At 45.2% G+C, this 27,644-nt stretch overlaps 1 protein-coding gene across 10 annotated transcripts in view; it reads right to left on the bottom strand.

Moving 5' to 3' along the window:
- The window catches only part of LOC119465806 (adenosylhomocysteinase-like 1), a 286,195-nt gene that overhangs the window by 9,419 nt on the left and 249,132 nt on the right, over positions 1-27,644 (bottom strand). For all 10 annotated transcript variants that reach the window (XM_037726270.2, XM_037726275.2, XM_037726271.2 and 7 more), the window contains 9 exons: positions 9,636-9,883; positions 8,422-8,493; positions 8,298-8,328; positions 7,253-7,347; positions 6,351-6,527; positions 5,870-5,916; positions 3,758-3,910; positions 2,431-2,596; positions 1,240-1,338 (listed from right to left, as the gene is read on the bottom strand). In XM_037726270.2, the coding sequence (XP_037582198.1) occupies positions 1,240-1,338; positions 2,431-2,596; positions 3,758-3,910; positions 5,870-5,916; positions 6,351-6,527; positions 7,253-7,347; positions 8,298-8,328; positions 8,422-8,493; positions 9,636-9,883 (1,088 nt within the window). The remainder of the gene's footprint in view (positions 1-1,239; positions 1,339-2,430; positions 2,597-3,757; positions 3,911-5,869; positions 5,917-6,350; positions 6,528-7,252; positions 7,348-8,297; positions 8,329-8,421; positions 8,494-9,635; positions 9,884-27,644) is intronic.

The raw sequence follows: 27,644 nt of genomic DNA, 5'->3' as shown, positions 1-27,644 counted from the left end.
CTGGCAATAGATGCATGCAGTGCCCTTACTTTGATAAAACGACAATCAGCTGTTCAAAAGCACAATGTATAGAAGCACACTTGTAGAAGGCACTGGCTCAAGGATGGGATAAAGAAACTGCACATGACTCTAATACAAAATATTTCAACAATGCAAGGAATAACACAAGAGACAGTGAAGAACTCACAAAATCAGTGCATAAATGGCAAATAAACATACAGAAAGAAAAGATGAAAGCACACCACTCTTGTAGATCGCTACAAAACTATATGTTGAAGATAAAACTGCAGCACGATAAGGCCAGAACAAAAGACACCCATTTAATATGAAACTGAAAACGTGTGCACCTTTCAATCTGGTTTCATCATGCTGTGAATTTTTTTTATGAGCATGGATCAACTCATCTGAGTCAACGCATTGCTCCAGAATAAGTGTCACTGACTAAATGTTGGTGGCCAGCTCTAGCTTGAATGACATCCTGGTGTGTCAAATACATGGAAAAACCTGTGCCAGAAATAAGCGCACTGCAAAAACTCCAAAGGCAATAAAGCGGAGTAAAATTAATCTTATCACTGAACTTACTGAAAAAGTACTAAACAAATTCCATTAGAATGATGATGCGTCACCACGCTTTGCTTGTGATGGCATAGCTTCTTATTTGCATGAGAACAGAGGAGTATGGAGAAACAGACTTGGCAAGAAATTGAGAGTGCGACGGAATCCTGTCAGGTCGTGATGGAACATGGCAAAATAAAACGAGACACTGATCACAAAAGATTTAGTAAAGTTAATGTTTTGGCTCCCACACAGGTGCCTTGTTCACAAATAAGACCAAAAGCGATGCGATAAAACAGTCGCTTAAATAAGTATGTAATACGTGTCCAAAACAGCTAGCATACACAGGTGGCAAATTTCCATCATTTGTATTAAGAGTGTCCATCATGGTTGAAATATGAAGACTCTAGATAGTAAAAGCAGCACAAAAATAACGGCGACACAAATTTTGCTCGCGTACAGTCGCGAGCAAAAGTTTGTGGACTAAAAGGTGCCACGATTTTATTTGTACAGTCGCGAGCAAAAGTTTGTGGACCAAAGGTGCCAGAATTTTATTTTTTTTCTTCGCAGCCTAGGCATGCATGCATGCGTGCGTGCGTGCGTGTAGCTTCGTCAATTCCGATGGTTAGTTATACCTGTGTTAGTTCCACCAAGGTATGACGGTATTTCACAGAGTATGCTCACCTCAGCGAGTAGCACAATGCGCTTTCCATCTGGCCAGATGATGTGATCCACCTGGGAGCGAACTTTCTCCCAGGTCAGCTCAGGAGTCCTCAAGCTTTGCTGCAGCCATAAAAGAAAAGTGAAGATGTAAATCAAAAGCGGCAATTTTTTTTTTCTTTACAGCAGCATTTATGTTAAGTTCAAAAACTGAATGTATATGCAAAAATATAACATTCATTTTGCCACGGCCGTATTGTGTTCTATCTCTGCTCTCGGAGACCCTGTGCGACTGGTGGTCAGCTGTTGGAGTGGACTGGTGGTAGATGGCGTGGTGCCAATGCATTTTCAAGTCTCTAACCATGGAAATTTTCAGGTACTATCGTCGTAAAATGAAACGTGAACAGCGGAGCGTGTACTCAAAGCATAGCTGAAGGTACAGTTACTGGGGGGACATGGAGAGTGTACATACTACAGCAAGAAGCACAAAAACGAGATACAGAAATAAAGCACACGACACAGTGTACAGAGGGCCATGTCTGGTAGTCGTCACCAGTGAAAGGCATGCCATCCAGTTTGCCCTCAGGGTGCAAGGATGCTTGCTTTAGTGCAGTCTTTGTCCGTTTTATAGCGCTAAATTTTTTGACATCAGTCATTACCAACTTGCTCAGTCCACTCTTATTACTGCAGTAGTCTCGCTTCTCTTTTCTTTTTCGTTTTCTCGCATTCAAATCGAAGAAAATCAAGGAAACAGTGCACTCCCAAACCTAAGTACGCATGTGGTCTTACATTCAGCCACCTGTGCCTCGTGACCTTACACTCAGGGCAGCACACCATATCCACTGAGTCACTGTGGAAAATAATACCACCAGTATAACTGCAACCAAAGATTCGTTACAACTCACTTCTCCCCCCCCCTATAGCCTGTCATTACAAATTCGCTCATCTTTGTTTATTTCACTTCTCAGGATTCGAACCGCCTCGCCAGACCTTAGCTCGACCTGTCAATAACACCCATTTTTACAATGCTCTAGCTAACATTGTATTTGCAGGAACCTAACAATGTAAATAGTACAACTTTTTTTTTTTTTTTTTCGCATGTGGTGCCCACTCTCCTCAATAATGCCTCTGGCACTAAGGGTAACTCAAACAAAACAAAAAATAAACAAACAAGCAACAGCAAAAAGCTATATAAAGGCCCACTTCAGCACGCACCACATCGATCTCAGTGTTGGAGTGTCCCATGTTGCAGACGATGCAGCTGTTCTTCATCTTGTCCATGTGCTCCCTCTGGACCACATTCTTGTTTCCAGTGGCAGTGATGAGGATGTCAAGGTTGCGAACTACTTCGTTGATCTTTACCACACGGAAGCCGTCCATGCTGCACAAACAACCAACACCACAGAAACAGTGTTTTCTTTTTCCCGTAAGTAACAAACAATTGCTACACACAGTAACCACACTGCGCCCTTTTTCGATGAATACAAAGTATGGGAATGCTTTACCAAATTTTATCGGAGACAAACACAGACACAATGCACAATATCAATGTAAGGATATACATATAACGTACATGAGAATAAAGCAGAGCGACAGCTTAATGAGTGGCTGTATATGATTGGCTGTACTGCTATAACTATAAATAAACTTCGAACTTCGCATTAAAAAAACTGTATTACCACTGTACTACTGTATATATCATGCTTCATATAAAGAAAAATATATTCTTTTTATAAAAAAAGTAAGGTCACACCATGTCACATATTTAAAATCAGGCTCAGGTTTTGAACATTTGAACTTTGCCATGTTGACATGACGATCTCTCCTGTTCCCCAAGAGACAGCTCTGTCAACTCCGTAAATGGATGTAACCAATAATACCAACAGTCATCTTGGTATCTTGTCATGGCTTCCCCTATTTTCCTTATGTGGCATGTCTACATATCTCACAGAACAAAGAGCACTGACATATGAAATGTGTGGAATCCCAGTCAATCCTGGACAATTAGTCATAGCCATGCTATGCTTAGCTCCACAACGCCAAACATATTCTTGATATGCCACGTTTGGTACTTGCAAATGCTGATTTTGGTGCAGGAAACTTAACGCAATACACATAGCAGCATTTCTAACATGGTGAAGCAAAGTTTTTGTAGTGGATGGCTCAGGAAACCAATTACTAATTACTATAATAATTATTTACAACTTAAGTAACACATTTCGTTGGTGTTTCTGTTTGGTATGAATTTACTCCTCCTAGGCCACAAATAAAAGCGAGCAAGTTGTTCTAAATTCTTTGGGTGAGGAATGGTGTTATTGTTTTGAGGGATCCAGTAAACCTGCCGCACTGGGCAAAAAAAGTACATTTTGAACACACTCATGCCAGCTTTAGTCAATTAGGCGTTATAACCTACAGCAGTTTTGAACATCAATTAGACAGGCTAAGTCGTATCACATTTCTTGGTCTTGGACCTATCAGTTATTTCTCATTCCACCAAGTAGCGGCCATCGCTTCAGTAAAACCAAGTTGAGAGAGCACTGACCAGGCTTGCAAGGCACAGATGGGGTCAATCTCGGTGACGTACACGATGGCTCCCATGCCCTTCAGAGCAGAGCAGCAGCCTTTGCCGACTTCGCCATAACCACACACCAGGACCTGCTTGCCGCCAAACATGACGTCGGTCGACCGCTTGAGCCTGCAGTGCACACGTCATCCATGTCCCAGATGTGAAAAAATGCATATAGGCAGCATACATAAGCATTGTACACACATATGCAGATGTGTGCCCATGCATATGTGCATATATGTATGTGTATACAAATGCATATGCAATGTATACATATATGCAACGTATGAGTGTGTGCACGTAGACACCTTCTAGGCAGCTCTGCAACAAAACCGATTTGATGTGACACCTAAACAACAGTTTATACTAATAGTACAAGCATGTGCTGATAGTTAATAAATAAATTAAATTAATTTAGCTATTTAGGTATTTATTTATAAATACTGCAATTCCCAATGGGGATTAGCAGGGTGGTTACAAAGGTTATGAGAGGCAACAGAGTGGCAGGATTGAAAGAAATACACAGATGAACTAAAGAAAATACTAATAAAGGTGACTAGCAAGCAAGCTAAGCATTGGCTGCAGTACAACTACATCAGTAACTTGTTATAGTCTGCTATAGTTATGTGGAGTCTTTAAAAGCCTTTTTCTTTAGTCTGAAAGGGAGTGATTGACAATTTATGTCACTGATGTGTAGCATATCCACTAGAAAAAGATGTGGTATTGGAAATATCCATGGAATATTGTCCTTTAGTTAGCCGAAACAAGAATGTCAAGCGGGTCATCCAATTTCTTTCTTGAACTTTCTTTCTTGAACGAAAGTTAGCTTTGCATAAAAGAATTTACAGAGGTCTGCCAAAAGCAATTGATAATAAACCAAGCTGCCCTACATTGTATGCTTTGTCTTATCTATGTTAGGTTCAGTAAAGGGATCTAAACTTATCACAGCATAATCTAAGGTTGGGTGAATAAGTGTTCGAAATGCAAATAGATTAAGTGCTGGTGTTGGAAATTTTTGTGCCCTTCTGAGGAAGACCAGTTTGTGATTTGCTGTGGTGATGACAGAATCAACGTATATGTTTCATTTAAGTTATTAGAAATCCATAACCCTAGGTATTTGTAGTGCATAACATATCAAACTGATGTACTAGTATTGCCACTATGGTGCAGAAAATTATGCAGGTTCCATTTGAGATAAATTCTGATAAATATTGTGTATCAGCCTATTCTTTTAAGATTATATTTCAAGAACTTGTCCAGTAATTATCCTGCTTCTACATCTGTTCCGTTTTTATATCTGTCTGTTTCTACACTTTATTTTGTCGATTTCACACTGACAATATGCTTGAAATTCACATGAAATTGAGATCCTCGATTCATACTCCAAACATTTCGAGATCTCAAATGCTGTGTTGTCTATTTAAAGTATGTTTTAAGGGTGAGTGGGCTCTGAAGGTTAACGTATGCCTTGTTCTTTGCACGCAAGGTTTCATAGTAGCCACCTCCACTAACACACAAGTTAATGACCTATTGTCTTGTCATGCTTACTTACATATACACAAAACCAGTGGTGATAACTAAACTTGCATGGCAAGTTTCTGAGGCCAAATAGAAAGCAGGAGTAAAAAATTTTGAGACAAGAAGCCAACATAGGCACACGTTTGTACGATATCATGCTGACATGTGATAATGCAACATGACACATGTGACAACGGTTGAAGAACAAGCTTTTGTAACCGTTGACGACTTCTGCAAGGTGCATATGCTGCTCCAAATGCAGGATGTTTTAAAGAGCCATAGAACATTTCCATTAACAGCGTGTAAAATAATATTATTGTGTTGTGTCTATTAGGATTCTAGATAAAGGTCAACCTTTCCTTGGTTCAGAATCTCCAGATGTTCTTTTCAAGTGACTACCCAAACTTCATGATTTTTACATTTAGTGAAATAAAATGAGAAATTTACACAGAGCTGGATATGCTCCAAACACTTTTTATAGCACTACGAGCCTTACGTCGGTAGTACTGTCACAGTCTACACTGTTATAGTCAAACACTATAAATACAGAAATGAATATAATGTGCTCACGCATCAAGGATGGATTCTCTGCAGCTGTAGAGGTTGTCAAACTTCGTCTGCACAAATAAACAGGGGCAGGAGGTAAACAACGTACACCACAGTGACCAGAATTGCCAGAATACAGATTGTAAATGAACAGGGAAACACCTGTGACTGCCCATATTGCAATATACGATACACAAATCATCTAAAATATAACGCATCATTGCTAATGTCATGGCATTATACTCATGTACTTGAATTTTAGAAAATGAAAAAAAGAATGTAGAGGGTGGGGAAAACAAAAATCAGGTGCATAGCTTTTCTACAATTTTAGGTTATATTTGCCATAGTTTGCTATTTTAACAACATCTTTTACTTCGGGATGAATGAATGAACAAGCACAAAGAAAAAGCTAAATTTAAAATAAACTTTGAAAAATCTAAAACCCTAACTATGAGCGACACATAGCCAACAGCCTTCTGCAGAATGTCACAGAATGTGCACCTGCCTTAGTAACAGAGTCATTGACGTTCATGGCCGGCACAGTGAGCCTGCCGGACTTGGAGAGCTGGTACAGACGGTGCACGCCTGTCACACTCTCCTCGACAATGCCCTTGATCATCTTGAACATGGCCGGATATTTCTTGAGCATAAGGTGCGTCGCATCACCACCGTCATCCAGGATCTGAGTTCGGATGAGAGAAAGTGCGAGGGCCAAAACATGAGTCACTGTGTAATTACTTCCGTGGTCACACACCATCAGAGAGAACTGTAGCATTGCTAATAAGCTTTACTGTGCATCATCACTTAATCGCATGCAGGGCTCAAAAGCTCACATTGTTCATACGAATTAAGAAACTGGCCTCGACAAGCAAGTCCATGTCAACAATGCATTGAATTTCTCAAACAATGCAGCAAATTTCTTGCTTCAAACTATATTGCAAATAATAATTCAGAAAAATTCATATGCCCAGTAATGCTGTTTTGGGGCAAACTGTTCATCACAGTCTTTCAAAACCTAAACAATGTTGCAATCAGTGTTCCTTGAACATGAACACGCTGAAATCTGAAGCAAGTCGAAGCACTTATACTCCATGAAAATTTTGTGTACTACTTCTATGTTTAGTACACACTGCAGCACACATAACCTGACAGCAAAGCACACTTCGTGGACACAATCATTTTGTACAGCTTTGCTACCACTGTAGGAACATGTCTCAATAATGGTGCAGTGGCATTAACTTAAGCCTCTTAGATTGCTCGTTTCTGGTACAACATAGCAGTGTTAAAGCAGGGGTGCGCAATACCGCACTTACAAATGTTTATATGCTTTACTTAAGGTACAGAACAAATCTCATGGGTTAAAAAGACAAAACCTTCAAACATCATGCTAAGAAACAAACATCATACCATGTTTGGCTGCCAATTTTCTGAATGAACACATCTGTCTATGCACCACCAGAAGTCGTCTTCCGATTCGCCCTTCCAGGCAAAAACAGATATGTCTGCAAAAATTTAAAGCAAGTGCAAATATTTGATCAATTAGATATAGTGCAACGAAAAAGTACACAAATGGCAAGTGTGCTTTCTTGCATACAAATATTTCACATGTTTTAACTACCTAGGTGACACTGAATCTGTAACAGAAGCCACCATCGGCTAGTTTTATTGTCAAGGACAAAGGCACGTTCCTAAACATTTTAAACAAAGAGAAGCCATTAGGATAGTACACATATGTGGCTGAGCATGTAGTGGGAATTGAGTGCAATAAAATAAACCTACCTCCAACACAAGTTCCGAGACTAAGGGGCTGAGAAAAGATACTGCAATTTCTATGATGTGTATAGTACTCTTTATAGACGCAAACTGTCACCATGATGAAATAACATTACTGTTCAGACTCTAATAACAGACTCTATAATAAGTGAACCAATTTTTGCTGTTTGCATTTTCCATGCAATTTGTAAGATAATGCCATCAAACATCGCTTATTTTGAATAAAAATGGGTGGCGCAATACAGTGAGGACAAGAGAGAGAGGGATCGATTGAGAGAGGAGAGGGAAGCCTGCTGACCGCACTGTAACTGTCTGTGGCTGACACCTGAACAATGCACCCAGTGTGGGGAAGGAGGATAAAGGACGGAGAGATGACAGACATAGGAAGAGAGCCGAGGCCAAAACACAAATGTTAGAATGTATCCTAACTAGTACCAACTTCAGTAGTTGCTACCAAATGATGAATGCCAACTACCAACTTCAACAGTTGCTACCAAAGGATGTATGCCAGCTAGCAACTTTAGTTGGTACAAACTACCAACATTAATAGTTATGTGCACATCCTGTGAGTTTGTATTATTGTTTTGCTGTTTTGCACCACTAGTTTTTCTTTAATGTGAAAGACCAAATAGTTTAAACCAAGGTTCTGCTTGAGCAAATCTTTCTTCTTTTGACTCACCTGCTTCAGCAAGAGCAGCTGCAACTTCATTCTGAGGAAAGACAAGAAAAATAAAAGAGGGCTAAGGACAACGTGCTCAGAGTAGCGACAAAGACTTCTTTGCACATGCTGAACTCGGACATACCTGGGTTGAGTAGATGTTGCATGGAGCCCACCTCACGCTCGCCCCGAGCGCAACCAGGGTCTCGATCAGCACCTGTGGCGAGGTCAGTTTGTCAGTTAGCTTCGCAAAGAGGATACCTCCAATAAATCTATGTGGTGAACAAAAGCAGGGGCACAGGAATTAACAAAAAAAGTTGCAGTTTTGCACATAATGCAAAGCAATGATGTGATAGCTTGTACAATATTATGCACAGTTAAGTCTTGCGTGAGACATTATGGTACCGGTTGGAGTAAATGCCCACAGATGTGCATATGCAAGCATCCCTTTGAAAGAAATGAGGAAAACTTTATTCAGAGATGACTCTAGTTCTAGTCTCTAGACCCTTGTAGAAACGTTGGCTCCAGCAACATCCCTTGTTCAAGCACCGTTAATTTTCTCATATTTGAACCATTTTAGCGCAGCAACGCTTCTCAGAACTTTATATATTGAATCATTTGTTCCGTTGGAATGCAGTACAGCCCTTGCTTACTGACAAACAATTAATTACACTCGAACAGATACTGTTGAAAATGACGTCACAAAGAGCTGCTGCAGGAAATGAAAAGATGGCATTGGCACTCTCCTTTCATTTTTGTGTTTTTTTTTTCTAGCTTGCTAAGCTTCACCTCACAGTAAGATAAGCTTTTCTGCTATTGAAAATTAATAACATTTTGGGGTTTTACGTGCAAATATCATGATCTTAATATGAGGCACGCTGTAGTTGGGGACTCTGGATTAATTTCGATCACCTGGAGTTCTTTACCGTGCATTTATACCAAAGCACACGAGCAGTGTTGCATTTCACCTCGACTGAAATGCAACCACCATGTTTTCTGCAACTGCAGAGCTGTATCATACAACGACAAAGATGCAACACACCAAGGAAAAGACCGGCGAAAGGAAAGGGCATCACTCGCAATTAACTTTATTCCTAGAAAACATCGCATATATATAGCCGAGCCACACATGCGCAGCAAGGTTCCGCGGATCATACCACCCTAGATGTGTCGTTGCATCTTTGTCGTTGTATGAAGCACGTGCCAACTAGCCCAACAACAAGTTTTATGCAGAACTGTAGTTTACTATTACGACAGACCTTTATTATATTGCTTTTCAGCATCCATTTATAGTTTAGCACTGCCATCTCTTTAGTGAGAAGAGAAAACTGGCGCTGAACACAGCAGAGCCACACTCACGGCTGTCTGGGCATTGATGTGCGTGCAACCAACGATCTTGGCACCCTGGAGCGGCTTGTCCTGCTCGGCCCGCTTGCGCAGGGCCATAATCCCGGGCATCTCCTGCTCGGCGATCTCGATCTCCCGCCGCCCAAACGCCGCCTGCGAGATGTTCTTGACGCAGAAGTCGCTGAAGCCCTTCGAGTTCTTCTGGACTTTCTCGCGGGGTGACACGCCTTCATCGTCGGAGCTCGTGTCTGTGTAAGAAGCTGGGCAAACCAAAGGAGAGAAAGAGAGAGTAAGCACCAGCACGGGATTTGTCACAGGCAATTGACTGTAAAATCCTACGTACAGTGCGAACCCATCAGTGTCGCACCGACGGGGGGGGTTGTAACCCCCCCCTGAGGCAGACTTAACCCCCCCCCCCCCTTTTGTGTAACCCTTTTTCTTTTCTTGCGCATTTGAGTGCTGCAACTAAGATGTAAGACGGTGCAATCGTCTGCACACTCGCAAAAAGCGCATTTTTTGACAATTTCCCATGAAGAAATTGAAATTAGTGCTGTTTAGATAGTATTGGCAAACTGTCAACCCCCCCCTGGCAGAGATCCTGGGTGCGCTACTGGAACCCACATATAATGTGAGGGACAATTCTCCGGTTGAGAAATAGAAGAAGGAAAGGCAGAAATTATTAATGCAAAATTAAGTTTTGCGAGGCCCATAAGGTAAAGAGGACAGAATAATGTGACAGAATGACAGATGGTATGCCTAAGATTGTACGAATTACATTCTGTATATTAGAGTTCTCTTAGTACTGTGTGTGCATGTTCACACTAATTGCTTTCTGGCACATGCTAAACGCTGCATTCTTTTGTGGCATCAAGCACTAAACTTGTATACTTTTAAACTTAATGTAGCAGATGATTTCCATGAGATAAGCTTCGTGTAGATTTCATTTTTTAATGGTACACATGTCTCTCTGGCTATCATAAGCATAAATTATGAAATAATGTGTTTAGGGAAGTGTTATAATGTGAACAAAAGCTGGCAAAGCAACCAGGCAAACAGCAAGTCTACAATGTAGGCCATGTGTTAGTGATGATTAAGAAGCAGACCGAAAATGTCAGAACTCTGCACAAAAGCCTGAAGGTTTTGCTGATAGTAACTTGTAGTAATTACCGAAATGAGAAAATGTAAAAGATAACTCTTGCACATTGCACTGCCCTTCGAGGAAGAAGCTCCGCCGAAGGCTGCATGATTCAGCACAACAACATTCATCTGCAGTTTAAGATCAGGTTAAGTTTTTAAAGGTCAATATTTAAGACAGAAAAAATATTCAATGCAAAACTTACAGTATGTCATGCAAGTTGATTGTGAGAAACACTTTGCATCTGACAAAAACATGCTCAACTTCAGCTAAGAAAATGTCAAGCAAGCCTTCTAGCACAGTGCACACCAATAACATGCGAACACTCATCGGAGAAACATGCAGGTAATTTGACACAGTAAAGGTAACAATTAACAATGCAAAGCCAAGCTATATGTGTTCTTTTGCGAAACATCACCGGCGACCTTCCACCTGGACAACGAAACAGAAATAACCAAACAATGGCAAGTGTTAAAACCTTCTCCAGACCTGCACGATACCCATAGAAAACTGCATATTTTTAACCATGCGAATAGCCTCTTCTCGAATTTCTTTCATCATGTCTTGGCTTGCTTTATATCCTTTAATTGCTAAATTCCAGCGCTAACAACGCGGTTAGGACAGCGAAGTGCGACTTGAGCGCTTTCGTGCTCGACTGTCTCGACGCGAGCAGCGTCGCTACAACGTCTAGCGAGAGTGCACCCAAACAGGCATATACCTCCGAGATCTCCGGCACGGCGCAACCACGGAGGTTTTGAGCAACGTGCTACGCGCCGTGCCGCAGATTTCGGAGGCGACGTTGCAGTCACCTACACCAAATCGTCAGGCGCTTTGCGAGCCGCGGAATTCGCTTTACAGTAGAACGCCGACATGTCCCGCTTGCGAAGTACGCAGGCTCGATTGCCTGGCCAGAGCCAGATATTTTTTTCTCTCAGCAGGCCCACGTTCTAAAATACCCGGATATCTTGTCCCGGAAGACGCACACTGGCTTCTCGAGAGCAGCTCCGGTAGGTTCTCGAAGCGCTGCGACAAAGCCGTCTTCACCGGTACGTTGTCTTTCGGCGGTTTCTTCAATCTCTCCTCTCCCTTCATGACAGCGGCTTCGAACGAAACGCAGCAACCGAAACAAACGTCGTCGTCACCGTCTTCTTCTTCCAGTGTACGCCTTCGCAACGAACGGCTCGCGAAGAATTCATTATACATCAACGGCCCCGATCGGCTCTGGCCACGTGTTCCAAATCGAACAGATGGGACCCTCGATTATTACTAAAAAAAAAAGAAGAATCGAGAAAAGCTTGACAAAACAAGATTACCGAGCTTAAATTAGTCTTAAGACACAGCGCGCAAATTTTCTCTACATCGTATCACTTGGCTGCTACACAACACCTTGATAAGCAACAGTTCAAGTCGGTTCCAATAAAACGTGCAAGTGGCATTAACCTAACAAAGAGAGTGAGAGAGAAAAAGAAAATCATAAAATATCGACATATGATAAGAAAATCTGAACACAAACGTTGTGCATTCTTACTCCGCCACCTTGTTCATACGGTTCATATTTACGGATACACTGTGCTTCGAAAGCTTCCGCAATAATCGAGAATGAGTTTAGGAAATGACCTTCGCGATACTGTCACCCTCCCCCGAAAAACAAAATAATAATGAAAGAAGAAGTTGCGAAGCCAGAAGCGCCCCCAACGAGCAGAAAGGTTGTACTGCTCAATTATACTATGACGTATCCCCTTCCCCACTACCACCCTCCCCCCCCCCCCCCCTACTTCCGCCCCATTCTTACAGAGTCCATCACCGAGCACTTCCGAACCGCCCGGACAATGGTTGTCAGCAAGACTGTGCCGACGACTGGACAGGCAAACCAATATTGCGCTGCCCTGTAAAGAGTGCTTCGCCTTTGGCACTCGCGACATGTGGACAAGCTCCCTGGCAACAAAGCTTTCGCCACAGTCGCAGGCGGTGTCCCACAAAACTAAACGAGAGGAAATGACAGAACTCACAGGGCACCGCGTGATATAAACAGAAAGGTCGCTATCGCTGGCGTGTGTAAAATATAAAGACGGCCACACAGCTGTCGCGATCGCCGACAAGTAAAAACGGAGTGCACATTACACAGAGGCAAACACGGCTGTGTACCTGCACTAAGCCCCCGTCCAATCATTTCGGGGCGTCGCCGATGGAAATGCGCGCCAGACATGTCGTATTGCTCACTGGCACGCAACACACGCAGTTAACGACAACACACGCCGACAGAAAATTCATCGGAGCTGAATATTACGAGGGCTTATTTGATAATAAAGCAAAACGCGTGGACGCACGCCGAGACAAACATCAATTGCAGAAAGCGGACATGCAACGACACGCAATTGACTGACAACGAACAGGCAGCGCACAACGGCAGGCAGATCATTATGAGTGAACGAGTGAAGTGAGTGAGTTTCATTGATTGATTGAGCCAGTGAATTGTTTGATTGATTGATTGATTGATTGATTGATTGATTGATTGAGTGAGTGAGTGAGTGAGTGAGTGAGTGATCTGATTGATGGAGTGAGTGAGCGAGTGCGTGCGTGCGTGCGCGTAGCTTGTACATAGTGTCTCAAATCAAATTGCAGCATTACTTCAATTCGAAGCGCCACTCTTCGATTCGAAGCGACCACTCCCTCCAGCCGAAAGTATGGCGGGAGCGGTCGCTCAGAATCGAAGGTAGGCGCGATAAGGTTCACTGTGTTCGTCAAAAGAAAAAAAAAATCAGTAATACATGAGGCCAGAAGGGGCTTGTACAGTGTTCACGCTCGTACAGTGCTTGGCAATGAGCTCTCGGGCGAAGCAAATGGCTAAAACCTAGCGAGACACCGCAACGGCAAAGCCCATTGCCAATACAAATTCAATCACGGTTGGCGCCAGCGCTTCGCATTCCATTTCAGGAGCAGCTGCGGCTTCTGAACTCTGCGACTCGAATCGACGTCATCGACTTGGAAAATACGGCACCCACGAGGAGACGAAGGATGAGTTTGGTATCGGGGCAGGCTTACACGGGCACGAACTGCTCGTTCTTCGGTTCCGAGGCAAATATCGGGTAGAAAAGGTCTCGTCTCTTGACAAAGTCTTCGTCGGCTACTGTGAACTTGTGGCCCGGACGTCGAAGTTCGCAATGGACTGCGCGCAAGATTCGAGATATTTGGAGATGTCTGCCTGGCCAAACGCGCCTATAGCATGTCAATATGTGTAATAGGTACGATACGAGAAAAAACATGGATGTAGTACATACATACTACACAACGTAAACAAAGCATAGACAGCGGTAGTTGAACTGAATTACCTGGTCTCTAGACCAGCGCCAAGAAGAATTAAAGCCGTAAAACGGCTTCGTCATGCAATATGAACCACATGAATGTGTTGTGCCGGTGGTTAAGAACAAACGTAAAAGGAGAACAGTTTCTGTGAAGGCTTTGTTAAAAGAGCACAATGAGCTCTGGTGCAAAATCCAAGTATATCGCGGAGCTAAGGGGACGGCGATTTGCGTGCTTACCATGCGTATAGTGCGTGCATATACTCTGCGGCTCGGTGTTCGTTGTAGTTGGTCGCCTACGTTCAACGCGAAACTGAACGTAGCCTCGCGGTTGCTAAGCGCGCGCGAATGCCAATGACATGGTTAGGAGGTCGTCGCACACGTTTGCGTACGCGTGGTCATACAGTTGGTAGGCAACGGTGAACTCTGCAATTCCCACTCGCAGTCAGACCGTAAGGCCTATTCGACGACGCGAGTAGCGCATTCCTCATTGGATATACGTGTTTCATAAACAGGCGGGCTGATTGGTAAACATTTTGGGTGTGTATGCACGTCCGCCTCACTTGTGGTTGAAAAGTGAAATACATAAAATTCAAGGCATAGCACAGAAACATTTATTGTACGTGGCGCACGTGTCTGCTACAGACCATTGAAAAGTTATTAAAGGATGATGGCATCAGGTAAAACGAACGAATAAGCACGGCAATTAAGTAAGACAGTTCCAATCAAGGTCATACAGAGGAAAATAAATGAACACGCACACGCACGCACGCGCACACACACACACACACACACACACACACACACACACACACACACACACACACACACACACACACACACACACACACACACACACACACACGCACGCACGCACGCACGCACGCACGCACGCACGCACGCACGCACGCACGCACGCACGCACGCACGCACGCACGCACGCACGCACACACACACACACACACACACACACACACACACACACACACACACACACACACACACACACACACACACACACACACACACACACACACACACACACACACACACACACACACACACACACACACACACACACACACACACACACACAAAGCATGCTCTGCAGTTCCTGTAATTTGACACGATTAAACAAAAGTATACCACCAAAAGAACTCAGCCAAACGGAAAATCAAACAAACGGGAGTTTGAAATGAAATAGAACAAACAGTAACTTTAGAACCCCGTAAACGCGAAGATAACTAACACGATTGAGACGAACTTCCGACGCCGAAAAGCACATAAGGCTGAATAGAAGCAATCCACGCAATGCTTGCCTACAATTAAAAAGTCGGCACGACACACATGTTCAACGCTTTTCGTAAGTGTAACCGATGAGCGCCGTCTCTTCCACAATATGGAGCTTCCGCTGCTACGAATGCTAAGAAACACTGCGGGTTAGGGAAGATCATCCGTTATTACGACTACCTAAAACTTCAGCATACAGCCCGCTTACCACTACGGCTCACCATAGCAACGGCGTGCAAACAACGACGAAAGGTCTGGCGTGACTACGCGAGAATAAAAGAAAACACTGATATGGGGGGAGGATAAGAGGGGGTCGACAGCCAATTACATAGCGGGCCTGAAATACTGGGAAAGCGCGGACATAAAAACGGCCGAGAAAGTAGGCGCGAGTAATTAAACCGGCTTATTATATTCAGCTTACTTTCTTTGTTCATTCCATTCTTTAATCAATTCTTTTCGCCAGTTTCCAGGGAAACCTTAAAATGGCGGCGGTGTGTTCCTACTGAAAGGACAAAACTAGGACACAACAGAGACAAATTAGGGAGGCTGCGAAAGTGGCCTGGAGCGCTCAGACAAATTATGCTAGTCTTCTTTCTTTTTTTTTTTTCTTTTCTTTCTCTGAGACTTCCAGCACAATTTTAATCCTCGCCTTACTTCAAAATTTTCGATTTTTCTTAATCTCTCTTTCTGTTGGTCACTGTTGCACTTCTTCCGATCTTGTGCAAGGAGCTCAGGCGTAGGGCCCCCCACCCCCCTTTTCATATCCTTTTTTTTTTCTCTTCTCGCTATCCTTAACGTTCCAGAGAGGTCGTCCACCAACTCTCCCGGGCTTATAATCTCGCGCCGAATATTAATTAAAGGCGCGCGTGCGCCGAAGTTAGGGTCCAGGAAATGATCGCCGCCCAGTATAACCGTCAGATAACAGTCAAAATCTGCCTAGTTTTCTTTAATCACCGTTAATAATTCTCCTTGTTATTCGCTTCCATATCGCAAACGCTGTCATCGATGTAATATGCCCATATCGAGTGAGCTAGTTCACTCTGCTGCCACCTGGGGTCTCTAGCATAGATTAGAGTGTCACAAGAAAGAAAGAATTATCTGAAGACGCGTCGGCGACATACTTTTTTTCTTTCTTTCTTTTCCTTTTGGTCGAGCTCTTCTTAAGTTTACGGTCCAACAGAGTTCACAGGCGCCTACGAGAGAGCGCGTTAGGAAATTTAGTCGCCGCTCACTGGACTCGCTGGCTGCACTGAGCCGTTAATAACGATTTCGAACCTGGCGATAATCAGTTACGCAGGTGAACCTCCCTCTTCTTGTAATGGTTAGAGAAAAGCACTGAAAAGAAAGAATAATGAGACAGAGCGAAACGGCGGGCTGAGAAATTGCCGTGTTCTCTTTGAGAAGAGATAACTGGCGCCGGAAAGCGTTAATCAGACCGAGGGAGTGACTTTGCGGCAAACATGGGGTCCATGTTAGTGGAGGGCGTAATAGTGACAGGAAGTGGGATATAAACACATAGATGAACCTCAGATGCGACACAAAATGGGTGTTACAGTTACAACTGTGATTCATCTTTATATCGAATCGGTAATATCGATGAAGTTTCACATTAAGTTCTCGTAATCTATTCAATGCATCATATAAGAGTATAACTGACTGGCCTGTAATTCAACACGAAAACGGATATGGGACATTATTTCGCAGGTTTTATTTAATGTATTTATTTTTCGTAGAAATAAAATTACATAAGAATACTCGATTCGATAGCTTCAATATTTGAGCACCCCTAGCTCGGTTTACAACGCAAGTTTGATTGACAGCGCAAGGACATCAGAGAGAACAGAAGAGAGAAGAGAGCGCAGCAGAGTAGACTTCAGCGTTCTGTTATATCTTCTGCTCCCTCCGGTGCCCTTGCGCTGTTAATCAAACTTTCAAACGTTTCACCAACAAGCCCAAGCTGACACCCTTCTTAATTTCAGAGTAGAAATAATTCCCCTCTCACTCAAAAAAGGAATAACCCGCGGTAGTTCGGCTGTACGCGAACCAACAAGAAAGCAGACATTACGTAGAGCAGACAGAGGTCAAATCGTCAAGTGTCCAAGGGCGCACAGTAATGACCTGCAGTGGAGCGCAATCAATGTCGCCGACGCCACGCGAGCAAGAGGGAAGGATGAAGCGTGCCCATCAAGAGAGACGAGAGAGGGATGGCGTGCGGCCCCAGCAGGGAGAGAGGTCCCCACCCCTATCATCCGCTCCGCGCATGACTGGGGTGGGGAAGGATAATTGCCACGCGGGCGGGCGGCGGTGTAAAAGAAGAGTGGAGCAGTAGGTTACAGCCCCGGAAATACGGGTCGACGCGGCCGTCCCTGTCTCTCTGCCGGTTAATCACCGGCCGGACGGCTAATGACCGATCAGCCAGGCCACGTGGTACGCAGCTTCGCCTCCTTCTGCTGCTGCTGCTGCTGCTGCTGCTGTTGCTGCTGTTCAGGCATGCGGAAGCAGCGATCGCCACAGCGTCGCGCCGTGCCACCGAACCTATCCAGTGCGGATTTGTGGGTCGCTCCATAGGATGGGCCCACGCGCGAGCTACTGCTGCCTCGAAGAACACTCGGCCGTTAATGGGAAAGCCAACAACGCCGGAAGCAGGTATGCAGCAAATTAAGTGACGCGGAGAGAAAATGAGGCTCAAATGAGGTCGAGCCCTTCTAAACGAATAAAATAAACGCATCACAAACCACAGAAGAATGTAACGGCTGTTCCCAATCTGTGAAAAGAGAGCGAGAGAGATGACCAGCGGCCCGTCAAATACCACGTATTTCTCCCTTTTGTTTCGTTTTTGTTTCTTTTGTTTCTTTACACGATTGATTGACTTCGGTTTTAACGTCCCGAAACAAGAGACGCTACAGTGGGAGGACTCAACATGAAATACGCGTACCCAGAGCTTTCTTTCTTTCTTTTCGTTCTGTTTACGTCGGAATGCGGTCGCCGCGGTCAGGAATCAAACCCGCGATCTCGTGCACTGCGGCTGAAATTCAGTCTCAAATCGTAGCAACGATCGAGTGCCATTACAGAACTATAGGAAGCTGAGGTGAGCGGAGAATGTGACAAATAGACGTATAAGCACGACGCATATAGCACACTCGGAAAGACTTTTGCGACACCGGTGAATAAATCATATGCGCAAACACAAATCTGTTGGCAATATACATCATTTTTAAAATTACGCGACGAGCCCGTTTCCCCTTGCGCAATGCGTTATTACGGCTGCTTCTCGCTATCTGTTTTAGAAAGTACAATTAGTATTAGAGGAAATGCCTGCGCATATCCTCCTATAAGACCCCTTGTCATACCCTTGCACAATATATCGCACACTGCTTTCTATCATTCTCGAAACAATTACGAACCAATTACGTAACATATCAACCCAGTGTCCGATGTCAGACGCATGCAGAACTGCATGAAAGTGGTTCAATCATATTTTCGCCGCCAGCTTTCGGGAAAATATGACACTAATTTGATTCACGCCGTTGTGTCGTCGCAGACGACGAAAATCAACGAAGAGGTGCGTTTCGGAAACAGTGAAATGACATTAATGATAAATCCGGGACGCCGCATCAACGTTGCAACCCACCAGTCGATGCTGCACGTTTACCGCTGTGTTTACGCAAAGAAAGCCAGTTTTTTACCACATCAAACATCCGGAGATGATTACCTTGTCCGTGTACACGGAGGTGCTGCTTCTGGTATCTAACAGCGGCATTTAAACAGAAAATAAATTTTCAGCGTTTGCAACATACCAGTAACCAATAAAAACAGACGTGAAAAGAGATTACGTCACTGAGCTGCCTTAGGGTCTCAGGAGCACCTGGAGAGCAACAATGCTGCCGCTATACACGATGGAAATAGCTACAACGGCTGCGCAATCTTTTTTTTTTTTTTAATGTCTTGTCAGTTTTGTTTCTTTCTATTCAAAATATAAGTATTCGAACAGTACAGAGCTGTATAATGGCGGAATTCCTGGGCACCCTCACTCGCAGCGAACTCGAAATAAAACCGAGAAAGAAAGAAAGAAAGAAAGAAAGAAAGAAAGAAAGAAAGAAAGAAAGAAAGAAAGAAAGAAAGAAAGAAAGAAAGAAAGAAAGAAAGAACACTCCACGTACGCTCACATCGCAAGGAACAAACGCATCGACACGGAGAGCGCTCGCAACTCAAAATCGAAAAAACCGCAACGACGTACATCGCCAGATTCGATCACACTGCGTGCACTTCGCTTAAAGGCCAATTTTCATTTTTTTCCATGTTTTTCTTTCGTTCTTCTAGCTCGTATAGGTGATCAAACAGCGCGCACGGGCAAGCCGCGACGTATAGCTCGCACCGACGTGAAAGACGGATGCGCCGCGATGCGGAACGATGCGATTCGGAACAGCGCTGGGCTTCAATCGCATTTCACTTGGAACGTGGATCGAATTCGCTCGCGCAGACGCCACGAGAGTTTGACCGCGGAGGTAACGGAGAGTGATGGAAAGGAAACAGACAAAAGGAAAGAACGAAACACAAACGAAAAAAACAAGGAACGAACTAAAGAATGAACGCAGGAGATTAAGTAAATAATAAGGAAGGAAGGAATTGCTGTATTGTTAATTACTCATAAGTGGTCCCCCCTCCCTGAAAGTTTGGTAATTTCGGGACCTCCTCCTGTACTAATGATGACTGAATAGAATGAATTGAAAAAAAAGACGTAAAATAGATAGATAGATAGATAGATAGATAGATAGATAGATAGATAGATAGATAGATAGATAGATAGATAGATAGATAGATAGATAGATAGATAGATAGATAGATAGATAGATAGGAGCAAGCAAGAAATAAAATAAAAGAGAACAGACAGACGGCGAATGCCCGAGAGGAGGACACAAGTGCATAAGTCCAAGTGGACCAACTCGAGTTCGTTTGCGAAGCAGCTAGTTCGCCCTTACGAGTATACACCACGGTCGAGCCAAAGTAGCCCTGGAGGAAGATGTGTCGATTCAGCCGCACGAAACGCGTAAGCGAGGCGAAAGAGCGTGTATAAACGGGAAGAACAAGAAACCCTCGGAACGAAGTCAAGTGTAACAAAAGCTAGGGGGGACTAAACACACGACTAAAACGGAGGAAAGAGGACAGAAGGAGTGAGACAGCAGAAGTGCAACGGAAGGAAGGTAACGAGACACCGTGGCGAACATTCCACACTCTGCAGCGGCCTGAGAAAGAAAGAAAGAAAGAAAGAAAGAAAGAAAGAAAGAAAGAAGAAAGAAAGAAAGAAAGAAAGAACCGAGAGCGAAAAAGACGGATACCACCGGGCGACAAATGACAGAAATTTGCCACACGACAAGCGAAAGAGAAAACAGCGAGACGCCACCAACCCCCGTCAGACAAGATTAGCCGGGAGCGGCGAGCTGCGCCGTCCGTCCAGGTCCTTCTTTCTCGCGGGTTCCTCCTTGCCGTCCCGTCCTCTTGACCGAGCTACAGCAGGGCTACGAGAGGGTGTTTACCGAAGTCGATGTATACACTCGCGTCGCCCGGAGTGCACACCCGAACGCCCTCGAGCAAGCTGTCTCGCGCACGAGTGTTACACGTTATCAGCGCGCGTCTGTCTCTTTGCCTCTCTCTCGCGAGAGGCAAATAGGAAACTCCCGCGCGTCTGTCTTACTACAGACCCGATATTCGACGAGGTAAAGCGATTGGCGATGTCCACGGGGAAATCGCGTTCGCTGCATCTCGCGTAGCCGGCTTTTCCCTTCATTTTGACCGGCCCTGCGCATTGTATTTGCCGTATGTGAGCATATATTGCTTCGCGATATTAGCTTACGAGGCAGGAAGCAAGGAAATATACACACCGTACGGTACTGGAGAACTCTATAGGAGTTGTGACATTCGTGCCGGAGGCAGTAGCCAATTACGACGCTATAGATACAGAGTGACACGCTCTTGTTCTGGAGACGAAGTGTCTTGACGCTCATTGAGCCTTCCTAACAAAGTGCATGTATCTATACTAAATATCGCTATATAACCAGTATGACTAATGTAACCATGTATCAGCGAGTCATCGGCAAGTATTGACCGCAAATCAGGCGCCACAGCCACGCCACATGTAGCAAGCCTGACAAATTGTAGCGGCTCAGATTACTCGGTCGGACATATCTGGGAGATGCCTTCGTCCTGCCGTGAACCTAAAGGGTGGTCGGCGATCACAATGATGACGATGCCAATGAAATGGACGTGCGGTGCAAGAACGTGTCACTTCGGTGGTGGTACTCGTGATGACACCGACACTTCAATGGCCAGTGGCCACTTTCTGGACGTGAGTTTTACTTTTCTGATTTCTCGTACACACGCGCACATATGTCTGTGCCGAAAGAAGGCCCACCTAAAAGATTAACGGCTCTCAGAAAAAAAAAAAACCGCGCACGAAAAGAATGGACGTGATAACAAGGCGAGCAAGCGATGAAAGTCGCTGGGCTTTTTCAATGGTGGCGGCTTCCTCGGACGTGACCTACACCATATGTGCAGAGCAATAATATAACAGCCTAGCCAGTTTGACTGTGACAACGAATAAAAAAGAACTCCGAGAAGCCTTCCGAGAGACAAAGGAACAAAGTAATGTCATCAGTACGGGACATTAACCGTGGCGAACGTTCTTCCGCGCGCTATTACTGTCCAGCCTTGTTTGCCGGCGACGAGTGACCCAGCCACAGAAACCCTTCGTTATCGCTGAAGGCAACAACCGATAGAACGACACGCCACACACACATCGAAATAAAACAGATCAAGAACAAGTTCCTGACCAAGTGCCGCTGGGAATGCGACTCAATGTACAGCCGAGCTCAGCCTGGGCAGTTACGTGCAATGCCGTCAAAAGCAGCGACTGTAGCCTTCCCGTTTAAATAAAGTCTGAAATGCGCTTCGCGGCACGAGCTGGCCTTTACAATCTCCAACAAGCGTGTACTTCTTTTTAGCGACGGTTATGAAAGCTAGTTTTCAAAGCTTACAAACGACGTACTTACCGCGAAGCTAGCGAGGAGCCTCCGACATCGCAAGCCTTTTTTCAAGCTGGAATCTACTTTACTAAGCGTGCAGAACCTGCTCCAAAATCTGCACGGAACTATACATATAGGAGAACGCTGTATACGTGCACAAGCACCCGCGCTATACGGAGATTCGAAAGAAGCGCTATACGCGTGTTTGCTGCTGCACTACACTGGGATCCGTGGCTCGTTAAGCGTCGGCTGCGCCCGTTGTCTGCACCACACTACACGCAACAACGCACACGTAGGACGCGTGTGGTAGAGGATAAGGATGCGGCCCAGGGGGTGGAACTTTTGAAAGACCGTGGCGTCGTTCGAGGCTTTCCGCACTGTTTGCTTCCCTGGGGCCAATACCCGGCTTGGAAAAAGACCCTGATGGTACACTCGCAACACTTTATATATATATACACGCAGGCACCGAAGCCGACAAAGCCGTTCGTTCTCCTTCCCCGTTCAAAGCGCGATTGAGGAATGACATTACACCACGAACAGCACAGCAACGACAACAAAATATTTGGCTTCTGATGGCGCTTCAATGCAACTCGAAGCGCGAAGTGCGGGATGGGAGCCTCTTGCATTAGTTCAGACATCGACTTGCGATATATATATATATATATATATATATATATATATATATATATATATATATATATATATATATATATTTCCTTCTGGGAACGCGCAGCAAGCAGGTGGTCAAACCGCAGGGTGCACGTCCGAACTGCCGCGATGTGCGCCCTCGATTCCTACGCTTTCTTCAGCCTATATACGTGTGCGCTGAAAGGACCACGCTATATACTGGTCTTACAGTTAGGATGGCGCTTTTGGAACCGTGGCCCCCGAGATCACCTTATCATGCATTATTTGGCATGATGTCTAGATAAAACATGCAAGCCACTGTATACATACAGTAAGTGCATTTGAGACTGTCCGCAAAATAATTTATTGCGCATGCGCCATTGCTTCTTTCGTCTGGGTAAATATGCAGCATCTTTAAGTTACAATCTAGCTATCTTCCAGACCATGTCTTGTTGTGCCATAGACTACTCGTGCTGAGTTGGAAAACGTGAACGTGACGTCAGCGCTGCTATAAAGAGTCCCAAGTGCAGTCAGCGTAGCGCGTGAGATGAGCATGGTTATGTCGAGATAATAAACACGACGGATCATTCTGCGCAATGTTTTCGATAGAGAACTGAACCAGAGTGCATTCTCAAGTCAGGGCCGGCGCTCTCGTAGACTTACAGCGTTTACGTCGTCGCAGAGCACGACTATTATGCGCCATCCAATACCAGTTCTTCCCACGCAAACTATAACACAGAGATCACTTCACCGCGCATGCGCTTTGGGTGAGTTGGGCGCAGCTTAAACCCTGTCAACGGCGTCCATACAATGCGGGATTTGGGTCTCTGTCAGCTAACGAGCTTACGCCATACGCGCTTCTCGTTTACACAGGCGCCCCGAGTGGCGCTTGCAGCGAGGATTTTAGGATTACGCGAGCAACGAGATAGTACTCCGGTGCGGCGCGAGGGACCTGCATTCAATCCGGGCAAGTTGCCACGCGCACAACCGGTGATAATCAAGCCCCGGTACAAACTGGGCACTCGCCGATCGTTCCTCGGCGTGTTAGTTCCACGCAGCAAAGTAAACAAGCATGGTACAGAAGGCGATATCGTTTCCCCCCAGCGACAGAGTCCATAACAAGTTGAAGAACGCGTTAAGCTTTAAGAACGACCAACGCATACTCGTAAAAGGTTGGAACACTCTGCCAGCTTGGACACCATGAGCATCGTTTGCGTTAACTCGACGCGGTCGCGTAAAGTATAGGGCTGACGCTCTTCCGCCTCAGCTGATGTTACAATGCTTATGATCACTGAACGATTTATTTTTTGTGCCGGCGACAAAATGGTTGCCAACATTTCCAGTTTCATCGAAATAAATCAATCACTCGGGGCTGACCGCAACCAACCCATCTATACTTGCAAAGTGTTTTGCCTTACATACCGCCGCGACACTGCCTCGATCCGACCCGCTAACGGTGACGCGAACTCGACAACCGAAGTTCGACTCGACTCGTCTGAGTTGTAAACGTAACTACTGCCGTGTTATGTTCAGCCTTTCTAAAAGCGCAGGTGACGGCACTATAGGGGAAGACTAGACGGGGCGCCGCATGCCAGACAGGTGGGTGTCTGTGCCAGCGACGTCTGCCAGCGTCTGAATTCCGCCTGTCCGTCCTGTCCACCACCCGTCTGCGCTTATCGAAATACCGACAAAAGAACAACAATGCGATCCTCGTACTCCCTCGCGTTATGTTTCACTTAAGCGGAGCAGCAGCGGCAGCACAGTTGCGTGCGCGAAGAAAGGTGGCAGGAAAGGCCTTCAGGTTATCTGTAAACCTTGTCCAACTGTACACACATACATGCGAGGAAACTAATGGAGTAGTGAAAGAGGGAGAGAGAGAAAAAGAAAGAATACAGATAATCAGATTCATTAAGTGTGCTATACAAGTCGTAAAGTGTGCGTATATATATATAAGCGTCAGAAGCTTCGCGAATCGGTTGCCGGTTCGAACGGCCTTCACTTAATCATACTGTGCTATATCGCACAGGACTGGCTGACTCCCCTACGCGCATTCCATGCAGATGTGAGGAGACTATCGAGCACGCGCGCCCCACCACTGTTCCCACTTCGCCGAACAACGCCTGGGAATTGATCAGTGCGGAGCAAACTGAACGATGCGCATTTTACCGATTAGGCGTGCAATCGAGTGAGAAAGCATCGATACTTGTTGGGGATAGCTGGTTCATACTTCGCACGATGCCTTGGCACGCATGTTGAGAGAGGCGTATTACATCAGGAAATCAGGAAGAAACCGATATATATCTAGATCAGCGATACGTCTGCGCCCCCGCACAGCAGCGAATATCAGTTCTTCGCGCGTATGTTAGAATAAGCACGCATTTCCATTGCAATCTGCTCTGTTATCGGTGCGCTAAAGTGCGTGCGCACGCTAACACCTTCCTTAAAAAACGTGTATCTGTCTTCTCAGATTAAACTCAGTGACGAGTTACGCTCTTTCCAGTCCGGTCATTTCTTCACGCGGTTTCGCGTATTCCCCGCAGTGCAAGGAGCGAGAACGCGAAATGGGCAAGGACGCTAGCTGAGCGAGTAGTATCAACGCCTCCTAGATAGCGTAATGCCTGCGCATTTCGATCCATGACGTCACGCTACCTTGCCCGACTGCCATAATGGGGATGCTCCCGAGTAAGCCGCGGTGATTTTGGCGTCACCGCTTTCGTCACGCCAGGCTGGACAGTGGAAATCTCGGTACAAGTATATCCTGACGTCATAAAGAGTGCACAGGCCTGATATCTACAGGAGGCGTTAGGCGCAGACGCCACAATCCGAGGGCAGACTGGTACTCAACTATATACAGGCATAAAGCATATAGAGAAGGCAGGTGGATCGATGCACAGAGTGCACGGTAGCATGGCGTAATAAAGCAGAGTGCACAGGCCTGCTGTCTAGGAAGGGTTAGGCGTACAGGCCACAATCCGAGGACAGACCGGCACTCAACTACATCGAGAAGGCAGGTGGATCGATGCACAGAATGCACGCAACACGCAAGCCACACAGAGCGCAGGTGAGGCGTGGGGTAAATGTGGGAAGGAAAGCGGATGAGAGCGTTACAACTGCACGGTGTCAAATGGCGCGGAACAGACCGGGCGAGCGATAGGGGTCGAAGTTCCTGCACGGAATGCCTGAGCGACACTGAGACAAGCATTCCCAATTGCAGCCTCCGCGCGCGCCAGTCGGCTCGTGAACGCTGTACTATACTGCTATGCATTGCGAGGAGGTTGTACTATACACCGGTCGCGATGAGTGAGAGGGGCACGAAATTAACGCCGCACCGGTGCGACGGCATCTGCATTAACGGGTATGAGGCGAGCACGTAATCCTTTTCGTCTGGCCAAACTGCGCACACATGCACGCAAAGAGCGTCAGCGGGCGTTGACAGGCCAATTTATCGCGGGGTCTCCCTCTTTCCACCGCCCGTCCATATTTAGAGATATACTCTCGTTCTTCATCGCGCATGCTCTCCTCTCAACTTACCTATAGGCATAAAAATGCATGGGTTCTCTGTTCGTCATGACGTCACACACAGCGACCGAGGTGCCGCACATTCGAAGCGGGATGCCGGGGCGATTCTTAGCGTATCAGGCACCGTTAGCGGTGGAAGCGCGTCTTTCTTACTTTCATAGGTGAAGTCTTGCAGCATGACCCGTAGACATGGGAGCTGTGTAGGAGTCGTTCACCTACAATCACAGTAGCTGAGATGGTTGCAGCGTTCTATCGATAAGAAAAATATAGCGATGTCGGTCAGTATTGCGTGTTCCCATTCTGGCGTCATATGGCAAGGCCGAACTTTACGTTGCTTTCTGAAGAACCTCCTCTCGCAGCTATTATAGTAATGCAAAAAGTATTTTTGAGAATAACTAAGAATGCGCCAATTCTGCATTCTACTGCCCAGCTCTTTAAGAAATTTACAATAATTAGAGCACAAGACACATAAGTACAAATTGTTGCGTGAATGTCGCCTGAATTATGACCGTCATAATGATCTCTTCATGGGGTTAGTAAATCTCCACCGGAAAGAAGTATCCTATAACACAAGACAACAGAAATATGGAATGTTATTGTCGCACTGGTTATGCATCAGCAAATGCTTCACAACAAACTTCCGGGTTTATTAAATGACTATAATAACAATAAAAACAAATCAATATTCGCGAAGTAAAATTACCTGACTTGTATGCGTTCTTTCTATAGCCTAAGATTGACCTCTACAGCGGTCTTCGATTTGCATTTCATTATATTCTTAAATGCCACTATTACAATGCGTACGTTGTAACGAAGTGTTGTGCTGATGCATGATGCTGATGTGAAGTGATGTATGCCATTTGCTAATGCACGACGCTCTGCGTAGGGCAGTAACTAGTGATGTGTTTAACTTGATGGCTTCATCAAAGTCTATGACAATCTTATGTTTAATCTGATGGCTTCGTCAAAGTGTATGACAATGTTGTGTTTAGTTTGATGGTTTTGTCAAAGCGTACGATAATGTAAACAAAATGCTTGTACCTCTGCTGCTCTCTTTGCCAGTATGGGGGCGAAGGAATCCCTCAAGCCATCCTTGAATGGCTCTTTCCTTCGCCTCCCATCATATGTATTG

This window comes from Dermacentor silvarum, chromosome 10, assembly GCF_013339745.2.
Source record: "Dermacentor silvarum isolate Dsil-2018 chromosome 10, BIME_Dsil_1.4, whole genome shotgun sequence".
Classification (NCBI taxonomy): domain Eukaryota; kingdom Metazoa; phylum Arthropoda; class Arachnida; order Ixodida; family Ixodidae; genus Dermacentor; species Dermacentor silvarum.
The sequence above is the reverse complement of the archived record's forward strand: the minus strand, read 5'-3'. Positions and strand labels throughout refer to the sequence as shown.